The sequence below is a fragment of the Sander lucioperca genome, chromosome 1 (genome assembly GCF_008315115.2).
Source record: "Sander lucioperca isolate FBNREF2018 chromosome 1, SLUC_FBN_1.2, whole genome shotgun sequence".
Classification (NCBI taxonomy): Eukaryota; Metazoa; Chordata; class Actinopteri; order Perciformes; family Percidae; genus Sander; species Sander lucioperca.
Genome location: NC_050173.1, coordinates 49,961,006 through 49,980,281, shown reverse-complemented (window position 1 = coordinate 49,980,281; position 19,276 = coordinate 49,961,006). Strand labels below are relative to the sequence as shown.

General features: G+C 40.1%; 1 protein-coding gene across 1 annotated transcript in view; it reads right to left on the bottom strand.

The window, feature by feature from the left end:
• tenm1 (teneurin transmembrane protein 1) overlaps positions 1-19,276 on the bottom strand; it is a 189,658-nt gene that overhangs the window by 43,646 nt on the left and 126,736 nt on the right. The window contains exons 19-22 of the mRNA XM_031280063.2: positions 16,423-16,566; positions 15,598-15,850; positions 14,801-14,821; positions 9,017-9,249 (exon numbers count right to left, since the gene is read on the bottom strand). Of these exons, the coding sequence (XP_031135923.1) occupies positions 9,017-9,249; positions 14,801-14,821; positions 15,598-15,850; positions 16,423-16,566 (651 nt within the window). The remainder of the gene's footprint in view (positions 1-9,016; positions 9,250-14,800; positions 14,822-15,597; positions 15,851-16,422; positions 16,567-19,276) is intronic.

Sequence of the window (19,276 nt, the reverse complement as noted above, 5' to 3'; positions counted from 1 at the left end):
CAAATTATTGTTAATTTTTGAAAGTTTTTTCAAAAACGTCTTAACATGAATGCAACATATTATTAGCAAATATAAATCTCCACTGATGATAGGCTTATTGGCCTATAGGTAAGTTAGTCACTAAGATAGCCATCTACAGATACAGTTCATCCTAAGGATTCACTGTGCCGCATGTATGTTTAACATCAAAAGATGTATAAAATCATGCTGACAATTATTATTTTAATAGCTTAGTAGTCCATGCAAAAAAGGTATGTATAAAGGCTTTAGGCTGCCCTACACGTTACTGTAGGCCCAGTTTAATATACAACTTCATTTTATACAATATATGTAGTAGGGGGTCCCTGCTCCGTCTCTCTTTCAGTTAAGGGGTCCTTGGCCTAAAAAACCTTAAAGACCCCTGCTCTAAAGTAAAAGTACAGTATGTACTCTTCACCAAAACTTCATGAATTCATGTATGACAATGCAATAGATTCAGACGCAGATGCAGCAGACATCACATACTGCAGACTGTTTGCATATTTACTGCTGACTTTGTCACAGTCAAATAGGACATCAGCCATATCTCATATCGCAATTCTGCCTCCAATCATGTAAAAATTGCTCACTGGCTGGACAAGTCCTCGCTGCACCTGTGTGCTGTGTGCTTTGCTTTATGCTTTTTTACTTCGCCCTCATTTGCCGCTGGCAGCTATATTCTCAGCATTAGTTTTGGGAGAAAACAAGTCTCTGGCAAAACTTCTTATTGGGGCTGCTCACTAATGCATGTCTGTTGCACAAACCATTGCCGATCTTCTTATTATCATGGATGCTGCAGTGAGAAAACAAGCTGTGGTAGAATTAGCATGACCCAATGGTGTCTCTCTAATTTGCATTATCATAGAGTATGCTGCTGTTTGCCTTGCTGTGTGATTAATTCATGTGTGTATCATTAATGCAGGAATGTCCAGGGGCAAAGACAAAAGCTCGGTCAATGCAAAATGAAACACAGGAGCAGGCTGTTAAAAATTGCGCACACATATGCACAGACTCACACACAAACCTAATCTTAGAACTAAAAACACAGTGTGACTTATCTGATGCCCTTGTTTTGCGAAGTAGTGCTCTGTTTAAACCAACAGAAACAATGATAGTTGACCCTCTGAGACGTGAGGCAGCCACAGGGCCAGTTTAATATGCAGATGAGGTGTGGTGGGACTGCTGTACGCTGCAGGATTTTGATGCACAATGCTGAGTTCTCTCGGCCTCTCTCACTTTGTCATTTCATTTACTCGTGTTCTCTCTTTCCCCTCCATTCTCTCTTTTTCTCTATAAATGTCATATTATTTTTTATTCTCTGTTGCGCTCCCTTTCTCTTTTCACTTTCCTTCTGAGCTCCCTCTTTTTCCATATTAATTTAAAGCGCTCTCTCTTTTCTCTATTTTGTGAGACACAACAATCACTCTGCACTAAATGCTGTGGGAGCCAGAGGTAGAATAACAATGGCAAATTCATTCCAAAGTTATAACACAGAGCAGCTGCCATAGAGGCTGCACAGCCCTAGGAGATCTAACTTCACTGCTGCAGCCAGCAAATACAGTTTGGAAAGTGGCAGATTCCAGAAAAGTGAAATTCAGGCTGCAGTGATTAGAGCTGCGCAATTGCAGGACACTACCACTCATACGAGTCCACTGCTGGAGTAGAAGCAGGGGACCAGTGTTTGCTGAGTTAATGGTTTGAGTATGGGCTTGCTGACAGCATGGAATGCTTGATTCCCACTGATGAAACAAACTGGGAAACGCTCCTATGCACAATGTCATGTTTTCAGCCATTTCTGTAAATAAGACCGGCGCCCAATGTGTTATATTAATTTGCCTAAGCTGCTTATATGTCAACCACCAGCCAAGACAGATACTGTACAGCATGAAGCCTGGCTGGTCTGAGGTTGGTGGCAAAGCAGCGATGTGCCATGTAAAGCGTATTAACCCCTGGCTGTCGCTATTTTTTTAGACTCCCTTGCTGTTTAACATGCTAATAACCGCAACCAGTTTAAACCCCACTGCTTCATTCGGCACCGTGGCCCTGCCATCTCAACTCTGATGGCGTGCCTTGCAGCTGTGAGGCTGAGAGAGATGAGGACAAATGTGTTGTGTCTGTCTGTGTGGGGAATAGAGGGACACAGAGAAAGAGTAAAAAGAAAGCAGAGGAGGAGAGAAAAGAAGAGGGGAAGAAAGAGAGAGAGGCTGATGGGGCATGAGGGAGAAATGTGGTGGCAGCATGTCAGTTTCTGATAAGGGCATTAGTCTGCCCCCTGTGGGTCGGAGTGAGAGACTGACACGGCAAACACACACTACCATGTGTGCGCGCGCACACACACACACACACACACACACACACACACACACACACACACACACACACTTCTCTGCGGATATCAGCTTTGCTGTCTGGGACTAGTCCACAAATACCAGATAAGACCTGCACATGGCAAACAACAACAACTAAACTCTCAATCACTGGAGTCACTCTCTGAACTCTTCAGTCCAAACATACACATGAAACACAGTATGTTATTTTTTACATACATACAACTATTATTTACCGAATGTGTGTAAGGAAAAGAAAAAAAGAACCCCTTCATGTTGGGAACAGAAGGAGTCCTGAGATGCGAGCCAAGGCTGTTTGGGTCCTGCGGGACTGACGCCTCTTTCATGTCAGACATGGGATCCATCCTAAATGGAGCAAGGCCTTTTATTTACCGAGCTAATTGACTGCAGTAGTGCACGTGGAGCCAACTCTAAACAATGCCCCAGATCTTGTATTCATAAGTGAGTGTTCGAAGGACACGAGATAATCCCTGCAGCTTACGCTATGGAGGGACTATAAACTTGGGCAACAGCAGTGTGCTCAACAGTGCTGCAACATTGTTGGAGAAATTAAAATTATGGATTGATATTTCAACAACTGTTTGCAACGTTGTAACAATATTATGTGTCACAGCAGGCCTGCTGCAGCTCTGTCAACACCGGGGCACAGGGATGATTCAGCGGTGAGAAAGAAGAAAGGAAAGAAAAAGAAATGGACGGAGGGGAGGAAAACAAGGAAGGCTCTAATTTGGAGTGAGGAGCTCACCAGAGGACACAAGACAAGATCAATGACGGAGAATCACAGAGCCGCAGCTTCAAAAAAAGTAACGGACAGATATTTCTCTGTGAAGTCTACAACTCATTACCATTGGTAAGAGGGTGTGGGAGGAGGATGAGTCTGGGCTGTGGCAGATGGATGACAGGGAACCAGGGGGCTCCAGGCAGAAATCTCCAGAGCCTTTATAAGAGCTGGTTAGTCGGAGCACAATGGCCACAGAAGAGTTTGTGAAGTGCAGCGAGTCAAAGAGTATAAAATACCTGACCGTGCGTGAACGGGAGGAGTCTTGGGACAAAATATTCTATTACTGTACAAAGACAGAGATACAGCACGTTCAAAGGTAGAAGGGGGCATGCACAGAATAACAGTCTTCAGATCATCTGTCAGATTGTTACAGGAATCGGCTCCAATTTTGTTTTTCTCTTATCTCCTTCCTTTGCTTTTCATCAGCTTTTCCCTCTTGTTATCTTTATGCACTCAGGAAGTTAGGGGGAATAAAAAACGTCTATCAAATTTGGAGCTTCTTTGTATTTAGAACCAGTGACATTTGAAGAATGGAGACACTTCTGCACTACATTTGTTTACTGTGCTCCACATCGACTGGCTGTCTGCCTCCACTGTCAGGCTGCATTGCACGCACAAGCTGAGTGCGAGTGACAGAAGAGGCCATGTAGGACTGTGGGTGTAGCCTGAGTGACAGGCCTGGGGCTAAATCTTCTCTGTGACCCGGGGACTAAGAGGTGGCCAGGTGTGTGGGTGTTGATTGGTGAAGGCAGGGAACTGATTATTTCTTCTTCCTGGCTGCACATGCTTTTTGTGCAAAGGTAGCCCACACAAGCCCAATCTAGTCCAATTAAGCCTTCCCAGACTACAATAAAGGGCATCAGCTATATAATGGCCTGATTCCACAGATGCTAGGGTGGTGGGAATAAAATATAAAGCAGAACAATCTGTCATGTTAACCTCTGTAGTGTGAAATGATGGATGACAACAGATGAGACGCCTCACAACGTAAAACAAACGTTTCAGAATGTTTTATTTCTCCATTGTTCACCTACGTATGTGTGACAGCTTTGGACGCAAGATTGATTGCATCCATGGTGAGTTTAGTAACACATACTGTTGCTATCACACCACTTTAATCTACAGCATTTCTTTTGTATGTTTTCACTCTAAGACTAAGTGGTGGACAGGTAGTTCAATTATTATTAATAACAACACATTACTTAACTCACTAGCCAATCTATGGACGATGAACGATAGATAATATTGTTCCCTCCTCCTCAACATCGTTGATTAATTCTTCCTCTTGTCCTTTTCTCTAATTAATATTCACTGTCTATTTATTAAGATACAAACTAAAGGAAATATATAACTGTATACAATAAAACTACACAACTATGTCTTAAATATGTCTTATAAAAGCTTAAAAGAAGAATATTCAGAAAGAAAACGTGAGGTTGCAGCATATATACAGGAACAATAATGTGTTCTAGTTTAACTGGGATACATGAGATCATACAAACGGAATGTATCAAATGTATTCCTGTTAATAATGTGCAAAATATGAAAATGTGAAATTATCAACTGGCCACTTTATTTGAGCCATAAAAAAACATCTATATACAGTATATATACATCTCATCATCATCAATGAAAGTGACCCATAGAAATCCAAAGTTGTTTAGTGTAGTTAGTTTAATTGGTATGATCATTAGTGCAGCGAACCATAATCAATAGCTCAAGTTCAATGACCATAACAAAAATAGCTGAAATAAATTATATGATATGAATAAAAAATCAACAAAAAATTATTTTTTTTAAATTAATTTTTGTTCACCTCCCAACAGTAAAGCCATGTTGGTTTCAGTGTCCACGGTTGCACTTTGTGTTGACACACACTGTGCTACTACAGACCAGTGTGAAGGACAAAAAGCCTCCCTAGTGTCAGCTTTCCTGTGGCTGTCAAGTCAGAAGAGAGCAGTAAGACTTGTTCCAGCTAACAGGCGGAGAAGAAGAAAGGAAATAAAAATGTAGTGCTGTGCAAGACACATCGCTGGAATCCACTCGTGTCAGCTAATAACTAAGGGTATAATGATTAACCAATTTAAATCAACACTCCGGGCTTAATGTCTCAAAGAAGTGTGCATTAATTTAAACAGCTTGAACTGGGCTAAAGCTAGGAGGCAATCAGAGCTGAATCTGCAGACTTCTCTGTATTAGCAAAGCTTAATATGACAGGCGTATTTGGCTTTAAGTTTAGTGCCTACAAGTTCCATTTTCCACTGTAAGTCAAGGGAAGCCATGCTTACCCTATTAGTCAGGCTGTTATTGTCATTTTAATAAAAATATCAAATAATTTCCCTTTTCATATGCAAGGGAATGTATTAGGAATGTTTTTCTGTATTTTTATCTTGTAGATAGCTTTTACCCATTTTTTACTGACAATTTCTTCAAATTACAGAAACAGCATCCCTCTGGATTGCAATGTTGCAATCGTTGGGTCATTTTGCGTGGTGAAGAAGTGTGCTGAGCTGCTGCGGCAGAGGCATTTATGGCTGTTAGAGCCAGGGGAAGTTGGCAGGACTGTGTGGGTGTGTACAGACTGCTTGACTGACATCTCCCTGACACTCCTGTTTTGCTTTTTTGCACCACTTAGGGTGGGACAAATTATACCCTCATCATTCGTAATGGCATATGGAGTTTGGTGCCCTCAAATAATTCCCAGCACAGCTCCATCCACCTTCAACCTGATGCCACGTTTATATCATATTGGATGGATGGTAGTAACAGGAAAGATTCCCATTTTTAGGACTTGGCTGTGTGAGAGAACTGACAACATAGCACTATATTCATTGAATTTTAATTACTTTGAATGACAGGCATGATATGAGGCATCCATGTTTGTTCGGTTCTCAGGCACTTCTGTATTATTATTAAGTGCCAAGTCGGCTATATCAGAGCTTCCAGAAAAAAAGTCGAATTGTTATTACAAAGGTAATGGCCGGGCTTTGAAGTGTCTATTAGTGAGTCTGCTGCGATATGAGTCCTTCACTGTATTCATCGTTAATAAAAAAAAAAAAAAAAATGCTGATTCGCTGCAGAATGTTAATGCAAACATGGTGATGATGTGCCTCGAGGAACATCTTTATCAGGGACCTTTTGTGTCCAGAAAGTGACAGGGTCACAGAACGCTTCCTGTAGAAACAGGTTTTCTCCGAGCTCAATCAACTCAGTTTGCAGAGCAGCTGTGTTGACCAAGAATTCTGTGACATTTATGACAAGAAATGTGTTTCCAATACACAGCAGAAGTTGTTTTCCCAAGCTGAAGACCTCAAAGTGGGTTTGGAAATGTTCAATCAGCTTCTCCAGGAACTCAGCATAGTTCTGAAGGTGATTTTCTTTCCTCTGGTTTGTTCCAAAAGCTTTGGAAAATTACAGCATGCCCTGTCAAGTTTAAACACCAAGCCTCTCTAAAAAGCACACACCACAGATATGAGGTCACCGTGTTGTTTCTACCCTCAAGCTTGACATTAAAGTCATTGAGGTAGGATGTTACATCCGTCAGAAATACAACTGCTTTTCTCTTCATTTTGCATGAAACAAATTTAGCTCAGACAGAAAGGTTTGAAGCTCTGTGCAAATGGCCCCAAAATGCTCTAGTACTCTGTCTTTGCAGAGCAACCTGACATTGTTGTGGAGGAGCAAATCATCAAAGGTTGCACCGACCTCTGTCAGAAATGTGTCTCATCACAGATGTCGTGACTTCTGAGTACATTTCATTCAGGCTAGCACACAGAAACAGACTGGCGTATGCAGGGATATATCAGACCAGGGTGGAGAGTTTCTAATACCCTCTCTCTCCCTGTCATGGAAGGTGCTCCATCAATGCTGGCAAGTGAGAATGACTTGTTCCTTTTTATGCCATCACAAAGTTGCTGGAGCAAATCTTCAGCAAGAATCTCCTTTCGTCTTTGGTGCAGAGAATCCTGAGAGCGGTATCTGATTTATTTTCTCCTTCATTTCATCCTGTTGCTTCCCTTCTTGCATAGCCTCCATCATGCCACTCATACACTCTTTTATTAGCTCAGTGTCCAAAAAGGGCTTCTTGTGTTTGCCTATGACTCATGCTGCTCTCAGTGATTGACAATGCTGTGTCATTGATTATACAATTATTCTATATATTATACTATGGGCTTGATATAATAACTTCAATGTGGTTTAGTTTTGTGGCCCTTACCTCTGTGTTCTGGGGATAGTATTGTTCAAAATGGGCATGTTTGGTGTCGTAGTGCTATTTCACATTACCACCCTTCACTCTGAAGTTGTTCCCGATCCGGAATAAATTGTATTTCTGTCCAGATCTGGACCGGGGTCTGCCTATTGAGTATGTTTGCAATGGACCTCATTTGGACTTGTTAGAGCAAGAATAGCACAGGTGCAACTAATAACATTAATTATGGCCTCATTCTATTGAAGTGTCCCAGTAAGCCAGCATGCACAATACCAGGAAACAGGAACACCTGAATGGACTACTACCATGAATATAGTTGGATTAGTCACACCTGTGTTTTTCCTGCTGTGACATGGCAAAATGTCTGCTGTGGAAGAGGTCTAGCAGTATTTTGCTATCATTTCTTTAATAAAACCATAATTTTGTAGGAAATATTATAATTATAAAACCACATAAAGTAGAAAATAACTCCTATATAATAATGATAATCACTAAAATTGGATGACAGAAGAGTGGAAACATTAGTGTTGCCTGGTTAAATGAATTCATATATATAATAAAAATGCTGATGGCAGGGTTGAGAAATAGGCGCAACCAGCATGAGTCCATCAATCCATCCTAGCTGGTGTCAACAGTACAGGCTGCTGGTGGGGACGTGTGGGGTGTTTTTGTGGCAGAACCCAGTAGGTTCCTTGAACCAATTAAGCATCATTTTAATGCCACCGCAAATCTGAATATGTGAGGGCTCACAGTGGAAGTGCTATTTTACAAATTATATGAGGGCCAAAGCTTTAAATGATTGTCTCTTTAGTCAAAACATAACACAGGAATCAGTCATAACATGAATACTTGTGCAGGGATTATGCTTCAGAAAACTGATATCCTTTATAAACATATTTGCATTTTAAAGGGAAAGAAAGTCAGCACTATAATTTAGAATATAAATCTAATCACAGAGTGATTAGATCATGGAGTTGTACTGTAATTATGTTTTCTCTGACAAAATAGAACATTACTTCACTGTGGCTGTTATCCAATAATTAATAATTTAAACATTATTTAAAGTGTGGGGAGTCAGTCCAGAGTGAAAGAAACAAGTAGGTTTCTGACTAAGAGCAACCACCCACAGGAAGGACATGACGCAGGAGGAATTTATAGATACAGATATTATTTAGGATTATACATGTTGTAACACAGCATTACTTGGATTGATGGATGTGTTAATAAAAACCAATATAAAATGAGATTACAACATTGTCATATAACAATCCCACATGACTTTTTTCAAATACAATACTTCCAGGAGAAAAATAGATCTGGGATTATCAAAGTCAAATGGCAAAGTATGAAATAGTGAGATGTGGTGAATACATGCAGACTTCTGCAATTTAAGAAAAAAATGAAATCAGGAATATAATAAATTATTCAAAATGTCAGTTTGATGTGCTGCGTTAATACAAAAGCATTGACCTTCAGAAAACTAGTCATAGCCTAATCCTCCACCTAGGTGTACCAAATATGACTGAATACTGATCTGTGAGTACCGATCACAAATTCTCTATAGCCTGGAGGGATGATAAATGTATTTTATGCTCAGTGTGTAACTGTGAGCTGACTGAGAAAGTGACTTCTTTAGATGTAGTGACTATATTGTCCTACCTCGAGGATTATTGAGTGCAGATTCAGTGGCCTTCCTGCCCTCTCCACAGTGGCTCTGGTCAAAAGGTAGACACTGCTCCCCTGTCCCGGCCACTACCTCCAGGTTGCGAGATGGATCTTTTGGCTGTCCGAGGTTCCTCACCCGGTACACTCTGCGGCTGCTGGTGTCAGACACGTAAAGAACCTCCCCCATTGGATCCATGGCCAGGTAGTACTTATGAGCAGGGCTGGTGCTAGTGGGAGAAAGTTATTGGAGACTAAAGTTAGAAAGCAAAGATAGTTTAGATGGTAAAGGTAAATGGTCCAATGACATACAGTGTTCCATAGAGCATTTAGTTTGGGTTTTCTTGCGTACCCAAACAAAACACAAACTGACAGATTAGCCTAGTTTAAGAAATTACAATATTACCCAGCATTAATGACTAGACAACACCATCAATAGAAGTAAAGGCATTTAAAAGGGAAACAGGTCATCCCAGTGGATAGCATTTGTGTGAGAGATTTTGGGAGTAAACTTGTGCCTATGCTGACACTGCAAGACAAATGTCTTCCAGTTTTAATAGCACAAATGCCCAGAGCAATAATCTTATTATTAGGATATGTTTGTTAAGAGAAAATGTCAATATAGGGTTATGAATTCAAAGTATTCAACAACTGATTTATGCAGTATGTTCCTTGTATGTCAGTACTAACTAATAATCCCATGCAGTGAAGCCAACCGGAGCTAATCTCAATACAACTTCAAAATGCTTTTTAGATCATATTCAAACTACATGAAAGAAAAACACAGTCCGTGTCAGTAGGCACAAAGAACAAGGTGAACATTAAGTTTGTTCTTTTGTGGTGGATCTATCCACACAGTAACAATAATACAGTTAGGACGGGAGTGATGTGATCACATCACTCCCGTCCTTCAGAACCTCCCCTGGCTCCCTGGATGCGTTTCCCAACGCATCCAGTTTAAAGTCCTCCTCCTCACCCACAAAGCCCTCCATAACCAGGCTCCTTCCTACCTCACAGACCTGCTCCACCGCCACAATCCTGGTTTTATTGTTTTTAATTGCTTTTAATATGCTTGTTTTATGTGTTGGTTTTATTGCTTATCTGTTTTTAATGTGCTATATGTGCTGGTTTTTTGAGTACCATGAAAAGCGCTATATAAATAAAATGTATTATTGTTATTATTAATAAAACAATAAGTTTTTTTTCTGTTTAAAGAAACTTCATAATTAGACACTTTATTTCTCGAGCTTTGCAATAGAGAATCGTAATGTCATGTCTACAGCGAAGGAATACACTTTTAATATCAGGCTGGCTCATATTTGCTTTATTTGAAAAGGAAATGAAGCAGACTTGATGTCAGAGCCACTGGGCTCAGGGTTTAGTGTGTGCCCCTGTATAATGCTCACCTATAGTATCAGTTCAAAAACAGCATTATGCAGAAAGCTAGCTGCTTACAATTATGCCAGGAAGATGTTTTTTTGTGTGAGCCAAAATGTTAAGGTGCTATTCATATGTTTGTCAGCATAAATGTGCCTACATGTCAGGCAGAGATAAGGATACTTATGTACAAATGTATGTACAGACAGGATAAGGTTGAGAACAGCATAAGTCATGCATTCATAAATCCTACCAAAAGCTGCATCCTTATACAATACGTCTGTGATATGATACCTGTTGCAAGAGTGTAGTGGTGAATATTGAGAATGGGTTATGCTTTGAAGTTGTATGTGTTTCTGTTTTTGATTTTTTTTTTTCACATGATTTTCATGTGTTTTATTTTTTAAATATATATGATAGTTGTAAAATGTTGACTTTTACTACTATGGCACACAATGTCCAGAATAATTATATGCAAACTAAAGAGAGAGCAAAAGGAAAACAGAAGAGACAATAACAGGGAGTGGGGATAACATGCAGGAAAAGGTCCAGACCTAAATTAAACCCAGAACATTCATATAGCTAAATTTGGCCTAAGCAAAATGAGCTATATGGACACATAATTGTCTATTGTTCTAGCTGCTATTGTTAGTTCATGAGAGGTAAGAGTGGACAAAAGAATGGAAGTTTATTCAGCGTAAGGCTCAACAAAACAATACGTGTAAAAGACCATAGTATGAAAATATGTACTTTTGGTACCGTTTTAATAAAACTGTCGGTTGTCCTGAGTGTAAGCCTCAGGCTTTAGAAAGCCCATCATGAACACTGACTTAATTTACCCTTAATTTGACTGTGAGCTTTTGTATACTATATACTGTGTGTAGGAGGAGTGCGAACACTGTGGGCATGTAGCCATACAGAGAACACTTGCTTCTGCACATGTAGTCTACAGTTAATTAATTACAGAAAAACCTTTGATATTGTCAGGTTATTGTGGTATATTATTGAGGCTTAAACACAGTGTTCGCAGAAAAGAATTGCACTTTAAACATTGCAACTTATCGAGATCCAAGCAATTACTTTGAAGCATGAAATCCAATGTCAGCCACGTCTGGTCAAAGGATTCCTGCCAATTAAACCCAGACACCCTGTAAAAGCGCTTTTGTTTCCCTTAGTTTTTCAATATAAAAAAAGAGAAGTTACAAGGTCAAGAAACATATCTCCAATGTTATGCTACTGCACAATTAGTTTCCTCATTGTCTTCCTCAATTAGTACATTTACACTTTTTACAGACCTAAAAACCTTTAGTCACAGGTTACAAATCGGTTCTTATAATTACAGTGTGTTTGCTTTAGACAGTAGTTGTACGCTGTAAGATCATTCTGCCCTCACTAACCCTTACTCTCTAAAGAGAAAGCTTACGTTTGATAGCCTGAACCTTCTCCCAACCCAGAAAAAAAACACAAGCAACATAGGCAGCGGTGCTGTCAGTCATCTAGTCCATTAAGTGCATAACTGTTTACAGAGCTCCACACTGAACTGCACATACATAATTTAAACTTGATCCTAAGAGAGTTATTCACAGAGTTTCAAAGTATGCCACTGCTCCACGCAGCATATTACATTTGTTGGGCCCCTGGAAGCTACCACAAGCATTGCACGGTGCATATAACTGATTACAAATCACTTCACCTGTCTTTTCCTCAATTACATGCTCACAGCTCCAAATACATTTATCCAGTGCAAGGGAAATGAACAACAATAACAACCACAGCACAAACAATCCCCCCTTCTTCATTCTATACAAAATAACAAAACAGTGATCAGAGTTGATAGACACAGTGATCTAGCTGTTCCTGACTGTCTCTGAATCGACCGTGTGGGCTCTCAGATAATATTGTAGAGGACTTCCTCCCCTATTTGCTTTACTCCTCGCTCAAACTCTTGAAGGGGGAAGAATAGACAATGGTTTTACGCTGAGTACATCCCATATTGTCTCCCCTCGGAGAACACCTTGTTTTGAAGCCCCGCTGGCTGATAGGCACTTTGCTGGGAAGAATGTGGAATGAAAAGCTTTGAAAGCTGAATATGGATGAATAATTAATGCATATGACTTGGGAGAACAATAGTATAGAATAAAAGAGAAACACTAACATGCTGCTAACAGTAAAAAGCTGCTGCGGAGAAAAAGGAGGAAGCAGGAACTAAACGAGAAACCTCCAGAGTGAGGAAAGGATATCCAAAGTGCCTACAGAATCCAGTTCCTGTACGTTTACACCTGTGGTTCCCAACCTAACCTAATCTGACGCACCCCCACAGCTCTGTCCGATTAACTGGGTCCCTTCATTGACACCAACTGTCAGGTTCCAGGTATTGTTCTATGAACTGATTATATAAAAGTGGGTATAATAGTGGATGTTACAATCATGTTTTTCATACAGTTGAATGGTTTCACTTGGAGTGACAGAAGCTAGGCATTTCAGCCATTTAGTCATTGCTTTTAGCTAGTTGTTTCAACTGTTTATCTATTAGGCTAACTTACCTTTTTAGCTATTTCAGCTTTTTATCCATTAAAGCACAAATCCGGCGCAAAATGAACCTAGGGGTTAATAACACATGTGTACCGAGTCGACCGTTCTCTGGGATTTGTTTTCATGCTAATCAAATGTGACCAGTTTTAGCGCAAATCGCTAATTAGCTTATAACGCTAGTCGTCGGGGCAGAGGGTAAAGTAAAAGGAAATCTCTATTTCTATATCACTACCAAGGCTCACAATATCACCACACTTCCACAGTAGCATAATGAGGGTCCCTACATGTAAACCGAAGCATTGAGAACTTTGTAAGTGTACAGACAGTTTATTAAAAAGATAGTTTAGAAAGACTGTACCGTTCACGTATACAGGCGGGCGCCATCTTGGGAAAACAGTCATGACCAGTTGAACGACAAACGCCGTGTAACCAGTAACCAGTCACATAGCTCAAGGACTGCGTTCGTGTCACATTCAATTAGCATGAAAACATATCCCAGAGAACGGTCGACTCGGTACACACGTGTTATTAACCCCTAGGTTCATTTTGCGCCGGATTTGTCCTTTAATTTTAGATATCAATTTCAACTGTTTATCTATTACATTTAACTATCTATTTTAATCATGTATCCAAACGTTTAGCTAACTGTTTCAACTGTTTTTCATAACTATTAGCCATCATTCATACACTACTTGTAGCTAGTTGTTTCAACTGTTTATCCATTAGGCTACTTTTAGCTTTTTTGGCCATTTATCCATTACTTTTAGCTATAAATTCCAACTGTTTATTTATTACATTTAACTATCTAATCTATTTTAATGTTGTCATTACTTTTAGCCAACTGTCTTAACTTCGTCCTGCATGCTAACTAGTTTCCACACACTCTTAGTAGCACCTGCAGTGTTTGGGTGTTTCTGGCTGGTTATATTTTTTTTCAAGCTTGATTTCTATTTCATTAATTAGTGAAGCTGCTTTCACAATCTTTGCACTTACCCCCAGGCAACTGTTGAAGTACCCCCTGAGGTACCACTGGTTGGGAATCACTAGCTTAGGCTATAGAGAAGGAATTTATCACGGTTTGTGCACAATAGGCACATTTACATGTTCACACTTGCAGACATATGTACACACCCACCCATACAGTACAACCATAAACACACAGCCAGGTTATCCTTTTTGCATGGTTGAAATCTTTGGCATGCTAGAGATATGGCAAAAATCCTCTCTCAGATAAAGCCTCTCTGTCTCTCTCACAAACACCTACAAGCACACAAGCATACAAGCACACACACACACACACACACACACACACACACACACACACACACACACACAATGGGCTTGATATAACCCCTGATAGCGGCACACACGCAGACAGACACGCAAACCTCCACACACATACACAACACAAACCCTATAACATCTGTCTAATCTTCTGTCGAACATGGTGTGTGGAGCTCACACCACCATCAAGGCTCGGGGCCAGGGACGATGTCGAGGCTATGCAAGGCTTCAGGCTTTTAGAGCGGCTCAGGGAGTGCATCCTCCAAACAGACTTCCAGTAATCCTCTAAAACATGAAATCCTTGACATTTTGGCTGATTTCCAATTTATAAAATGTAATATCGCCTAGTGAAATTTAAATGGGGATTTGATAGATCCGACTGCAACCTGAGTATATGCAGATTTTGAGCGTGGTTTGTGTGGGAAGGGGAAGTCAGGTCAATGCAATTATGCAGCAAACAAACTGAGATAAAGTGCTGTGAGGCATTTTGCAACAATGTCTTTTCTGTCTTTTCTTTTGACACACTTTGTGTGTATGTGTGTGTTTTGTGCAGGAATATAAAAGGAGGTGTTAATCACTAGTTCTCACCTGTGTCTGGTGTCCCGGTTCCTTATAAGCCATAAAGGAGCGTTTCAAAAAGGAGAAAAGAGAAAGTGAAAACAATCATTTATGATGATAATTATATAATATAATACACTCTGAATTTCATAGGCTACAATGAGTCAATTTTCTCCTCATAAAATGAGATTAGGGTTGATTTAGATGGCTGTATTGTTTCACATTAAATATTAACCTAAACAGGAAGCTTTTTGGTATTTCCTCCCAGAGGACAGGGAAGTATCAAATACAGACACTATGAAACCTCCGTCTGAAATAGAAATATTAGTCAGAGATACAATAATAACAGATAATGAGAGACTAAAGTTACATAATGAGAACACTTTACAGGACAAATGTGCAATCCCATCGAGATTCTACGCTTGAGAAAATACAGAAATAGAGAATGTCGTGCCTGCAGCGCAGTAGGAGATATCACCATCATAATCCACAGAAGAAATATCCTTGTTTCACAGCAAAGACTTTCAGCGCTTCTCACATCCTTAAAAGGTAGATTAGAGTCTGTGATGTCTGAACCTCACACACTTGCTTTCTGCATGAAGACGAACTTCAGAATGTATTCTGTTGAGATCAAACAGATCACAACCGCAGATGCCAACCAGAGCTAATGCCATACTAACCCATATCAGCCGAGCTAATTTTGTTCTAATTGTGTTCAACTCAATCCAGTGATCAAAATCCCACTGCTTCCCACTGTGGGAGATCCCTATCTCTATCTACGAGTCTACTCTTATGACATGCATTCCCCACGAGATTATGACTCTCACTTGAGTTCCAGTATGGTTCTGGTGTATCCATCAGGATGGACTCTGCGGATGAAGTTGAAGTCCCCCACGTAGAGGGAGCCGTCGGGGCCGCTGGCCAGTGCCACGGGAGCAAACAGCATCATGTCCCGAGCAGCGCCGCTGCAGCTTGGACCGCAGGGGACGCTCCGGTAAAAACCATTCCCCATCACGGTGCTGATGACAGGAGGCTGCTGGGAGAGGAAGACGTTCTCCCCGTTTCCCTTGTGAAGGATTCCTGGGGAGGAATGCAATTAATACCATAAGCCCTGAAAATACTCTTTCTTCGTACTAAGGGTGATGGGATCCTACACGAACACAACATTTTCCACTTAAATTTGAGCTTTTCACATGACAGATTATCTGTATTTTTTTTGCTTTGTCTAAACTCCGGGTTTAACAGTATTTGGATCTAAATGTGATTTGGTTGTTTTGCTGAAGAAACCACACCCACAGCACATAGCTGAGTCTTTGAGTGTTAAACTCTTAATAATAATAACTACTGTTATTTCTTCCGGAACAACTTACACTGACATTTAGTAAGAACTATATCATGTTGTAGGGAAGTTAGGGAAGTTACGCAAGTTAAGCAATAGATAAACTTTTTGGAGAGGCTTTCGTAGTTGTGTGAGATTTTATGTACTTCTTCATGAATGTTTATAAAGGTTAAAAGGTTATATTGTAGTATTCTGATCCCTATTTATTTAGGATACACTGTACGTGAGTCAAATGAAGCAAAATGTCAGTGTTGTTTCCCAAAAGAAAAGGGTGTATTTGAAAAAAAGGGCAAGTGTACACGTTTGTTCTCACCACTGCGTATGTTGAGGGCATGGTGTTTGTCCACAGACCACCCCCCCAGGTTTGAGGGGACCAGTTCAAATCCCTGCATTAGAGCAGTCCTCCTCTCCCAAAGGATAACGCCAGGACAGGACTCGTACTCGTAGCCGACAGATACTGAAATGCAAACACACAAAAGAGGGCTTGGTGTTACTTAGTCTCGTTTTGCCAGACCATCATCCACATGCAAACATGCTCTGGTTTATTGGTATTTCTTTAAACCACATCACAATCGTCTTGGGCGGTGCTAAGCTCCAAACGGTGCCTCTGCAAAATAGCCTCGGGAAGGAACTTGTTTCGGTCAAACGTGTACGATCAGAAGTAGTTTTAGTCGTGCAACAGAAAACTCAGATTGGACAGATAGTCTAGCTAGCTGTCTGGATTTACCCTGCAGAGATCTGAGGAGCAGTTAACCATAGTCCTCAGAAATCATAAACTCATAAATAAAATTCCAACACAAAGAAAGTGGAAGGTACCGGACATGCAGCCAAAAAGACATGCATCCGGTGGAATTTCCTGCGGCACCGGAGCAATCCCGGAAGTGGAACATCATGGATGTAGACTAGATGTTACTCACAGTAATAACTATGTGCTGGAGACCTGCTGTGTCTAACACTACAGTATGGTACAGCAAAATGACTGTATGTGGTGGCATCTGCCAGACTTAACACACAAGCTCACACATTATCTCTCTTGAAACTACACTGTCTTGAGTGGTGAGACAGATGAAAGGCCTGTGGCGAGACCTCATCAGTGTGTGTGTGTGTGTGTGTGTGTTTGAGAGAGATCGGGGAGAAGTGGAGTCATAATCAGGAGCAGCCCGTCTTCATGAAGGAGCCCTAGAATTAGCTGCTTGGCCTCTTAGTTGTAATGATACGCTTTGCAGCTTCCCACTACAACTATCAACAGCTTTTTTTGGCTTGGCAGGGTTTAATACGTTTCGACAGTAATTTACCACTTCAGACTTGGAATACGTTTAAATGCAGGAGGTGACAAAGCTGTGGGATCTTTCGAAAAAAGTAAAACACACAAACATACTTACTTTCATGTAATTCTGAAACAAACAATCACACATGCATACAGAACAGAAACATATGCACCAAGTCAGACCTGAGTACATTTACTGTACACTGTACTGTACAATTCTAAAGGATTTGAGAATTCTTTTATTTTTACTCCACTACATTCATTTGACAGATATAATTACTTTGCAGATACATATATACAGATACATTTATATATAAAACATATTAGCTTATAAGATACTTTATGATACATTATTATACTTTGTAGAAGAGACTGCCAAACACCAGCAGAAGTAGTAGTTTAAATGAGCTATTCTTCAACCAGCCACAACATACAAATTCAGATATAATAATGCAATACTATTATATATAATAATACACAACTATGAAATGAGCTATCATGTATATCTATGCATCCATCCTCAACCACTTATCCGGGGCAGAGTCACAGGCAGTAGGTATTCCAGACGTCCCTCTCTCCAGCTATTATGTATACTCAATATATAATTAATAATCTCCAACAGAAACAAATCAACATTAGCATTTATTTGGAGTCGTGTTTCCAGCCAACTGACAAATGTGAGTTCAATATTCACTCTCCTTTCGCTTACCAAATATCTGGCTCTTCAGCAGCTGAAAGCTACAATCACAAGCTAGTTGCTAACTTTGTCTGCCGTTTGCTGAGAGTTGCTAGGAGGTAGTGTGTAATGGTTTCATTAGAGCTTTTACACTGAAAATAGCTGCCTGCTGTCTCTGGAAACAACTCTGATGATCATTTGTGGACTGGAAACAGGGTCTGAAAGTAACTTTCTTTACTGCCTGCCACTGTGCCAGGTAAGTTGTTTTTTTTTTGTCTGCCACTTTTAAAATCTATGCGCTAAATGAAGGAATGACATTCAGATAATTTAGACATAATTCACTGTTATTTAGAGTCCACCGTCACTCTCTTACTCTCGAGTAATCAAAACAAATATGGTTCTCCGGCCAATAGCGTTGTCTTCATAGAGCAGTAAGCGACTTTCAAATGTGTAGCTTTATCCAATCATAAGCTAACCTGACTTAATGTGTCTTTCTGTTGTGATTTCGCTGTCTGCCAAAGTGGCAGATGACCTGATGATTTTACACACCACTGCAAACAATTCACCGGCATTTGGCTGGTGCTAATTTCAGTTCCTGATTGGAAAACCAAAACAGCGAGCTGAAAGACACTAGAACGTTATTCCTTGTGGTGAATCACTATGAGTGACACTTTTGAAATTACACTCAGTAGTTTGATCACTTGTTTGTATAAAAATATTAGTACGCAAGTAAGCATTTATTTATAACACATGCAGAGTTTTAAATTGCTTTGAGTGGCTGATGAGCGAGGCTTTTCATTAAAGTAACTTTTCACTGTAGGAGTTAACTTGAAGTAAGAAGTCATTACATGGTTGCTTAATTAACCTTAATCTTCTCTCTCTGCATGTTCTCTGCTTTCTATCAGGCGTGGGAATGTAGAAAGATGAAAATACATATCAATGTCTTCGAGATACATTCTGTCCTCTCTCTTAAAACATTGTGCCCTATTTGTTTCATGGTAATGTACAAAATGCAAAAACACTTTTAACTTACTGTATAATTAAAGCAGTAGAAGTTCAACACAGTGACAATTTGAAAAATCAAATGGCATTGCTTAAATGAAGATGATACTGTACAGTAAGGACAGCTTGACACATCTTACACAAAGGTGGTAGAAGAACAGTCGTCGCTGTCAATCACTGTTGCCACTGATCTCTCTTAACTTACTTCATTGGAAACCAACA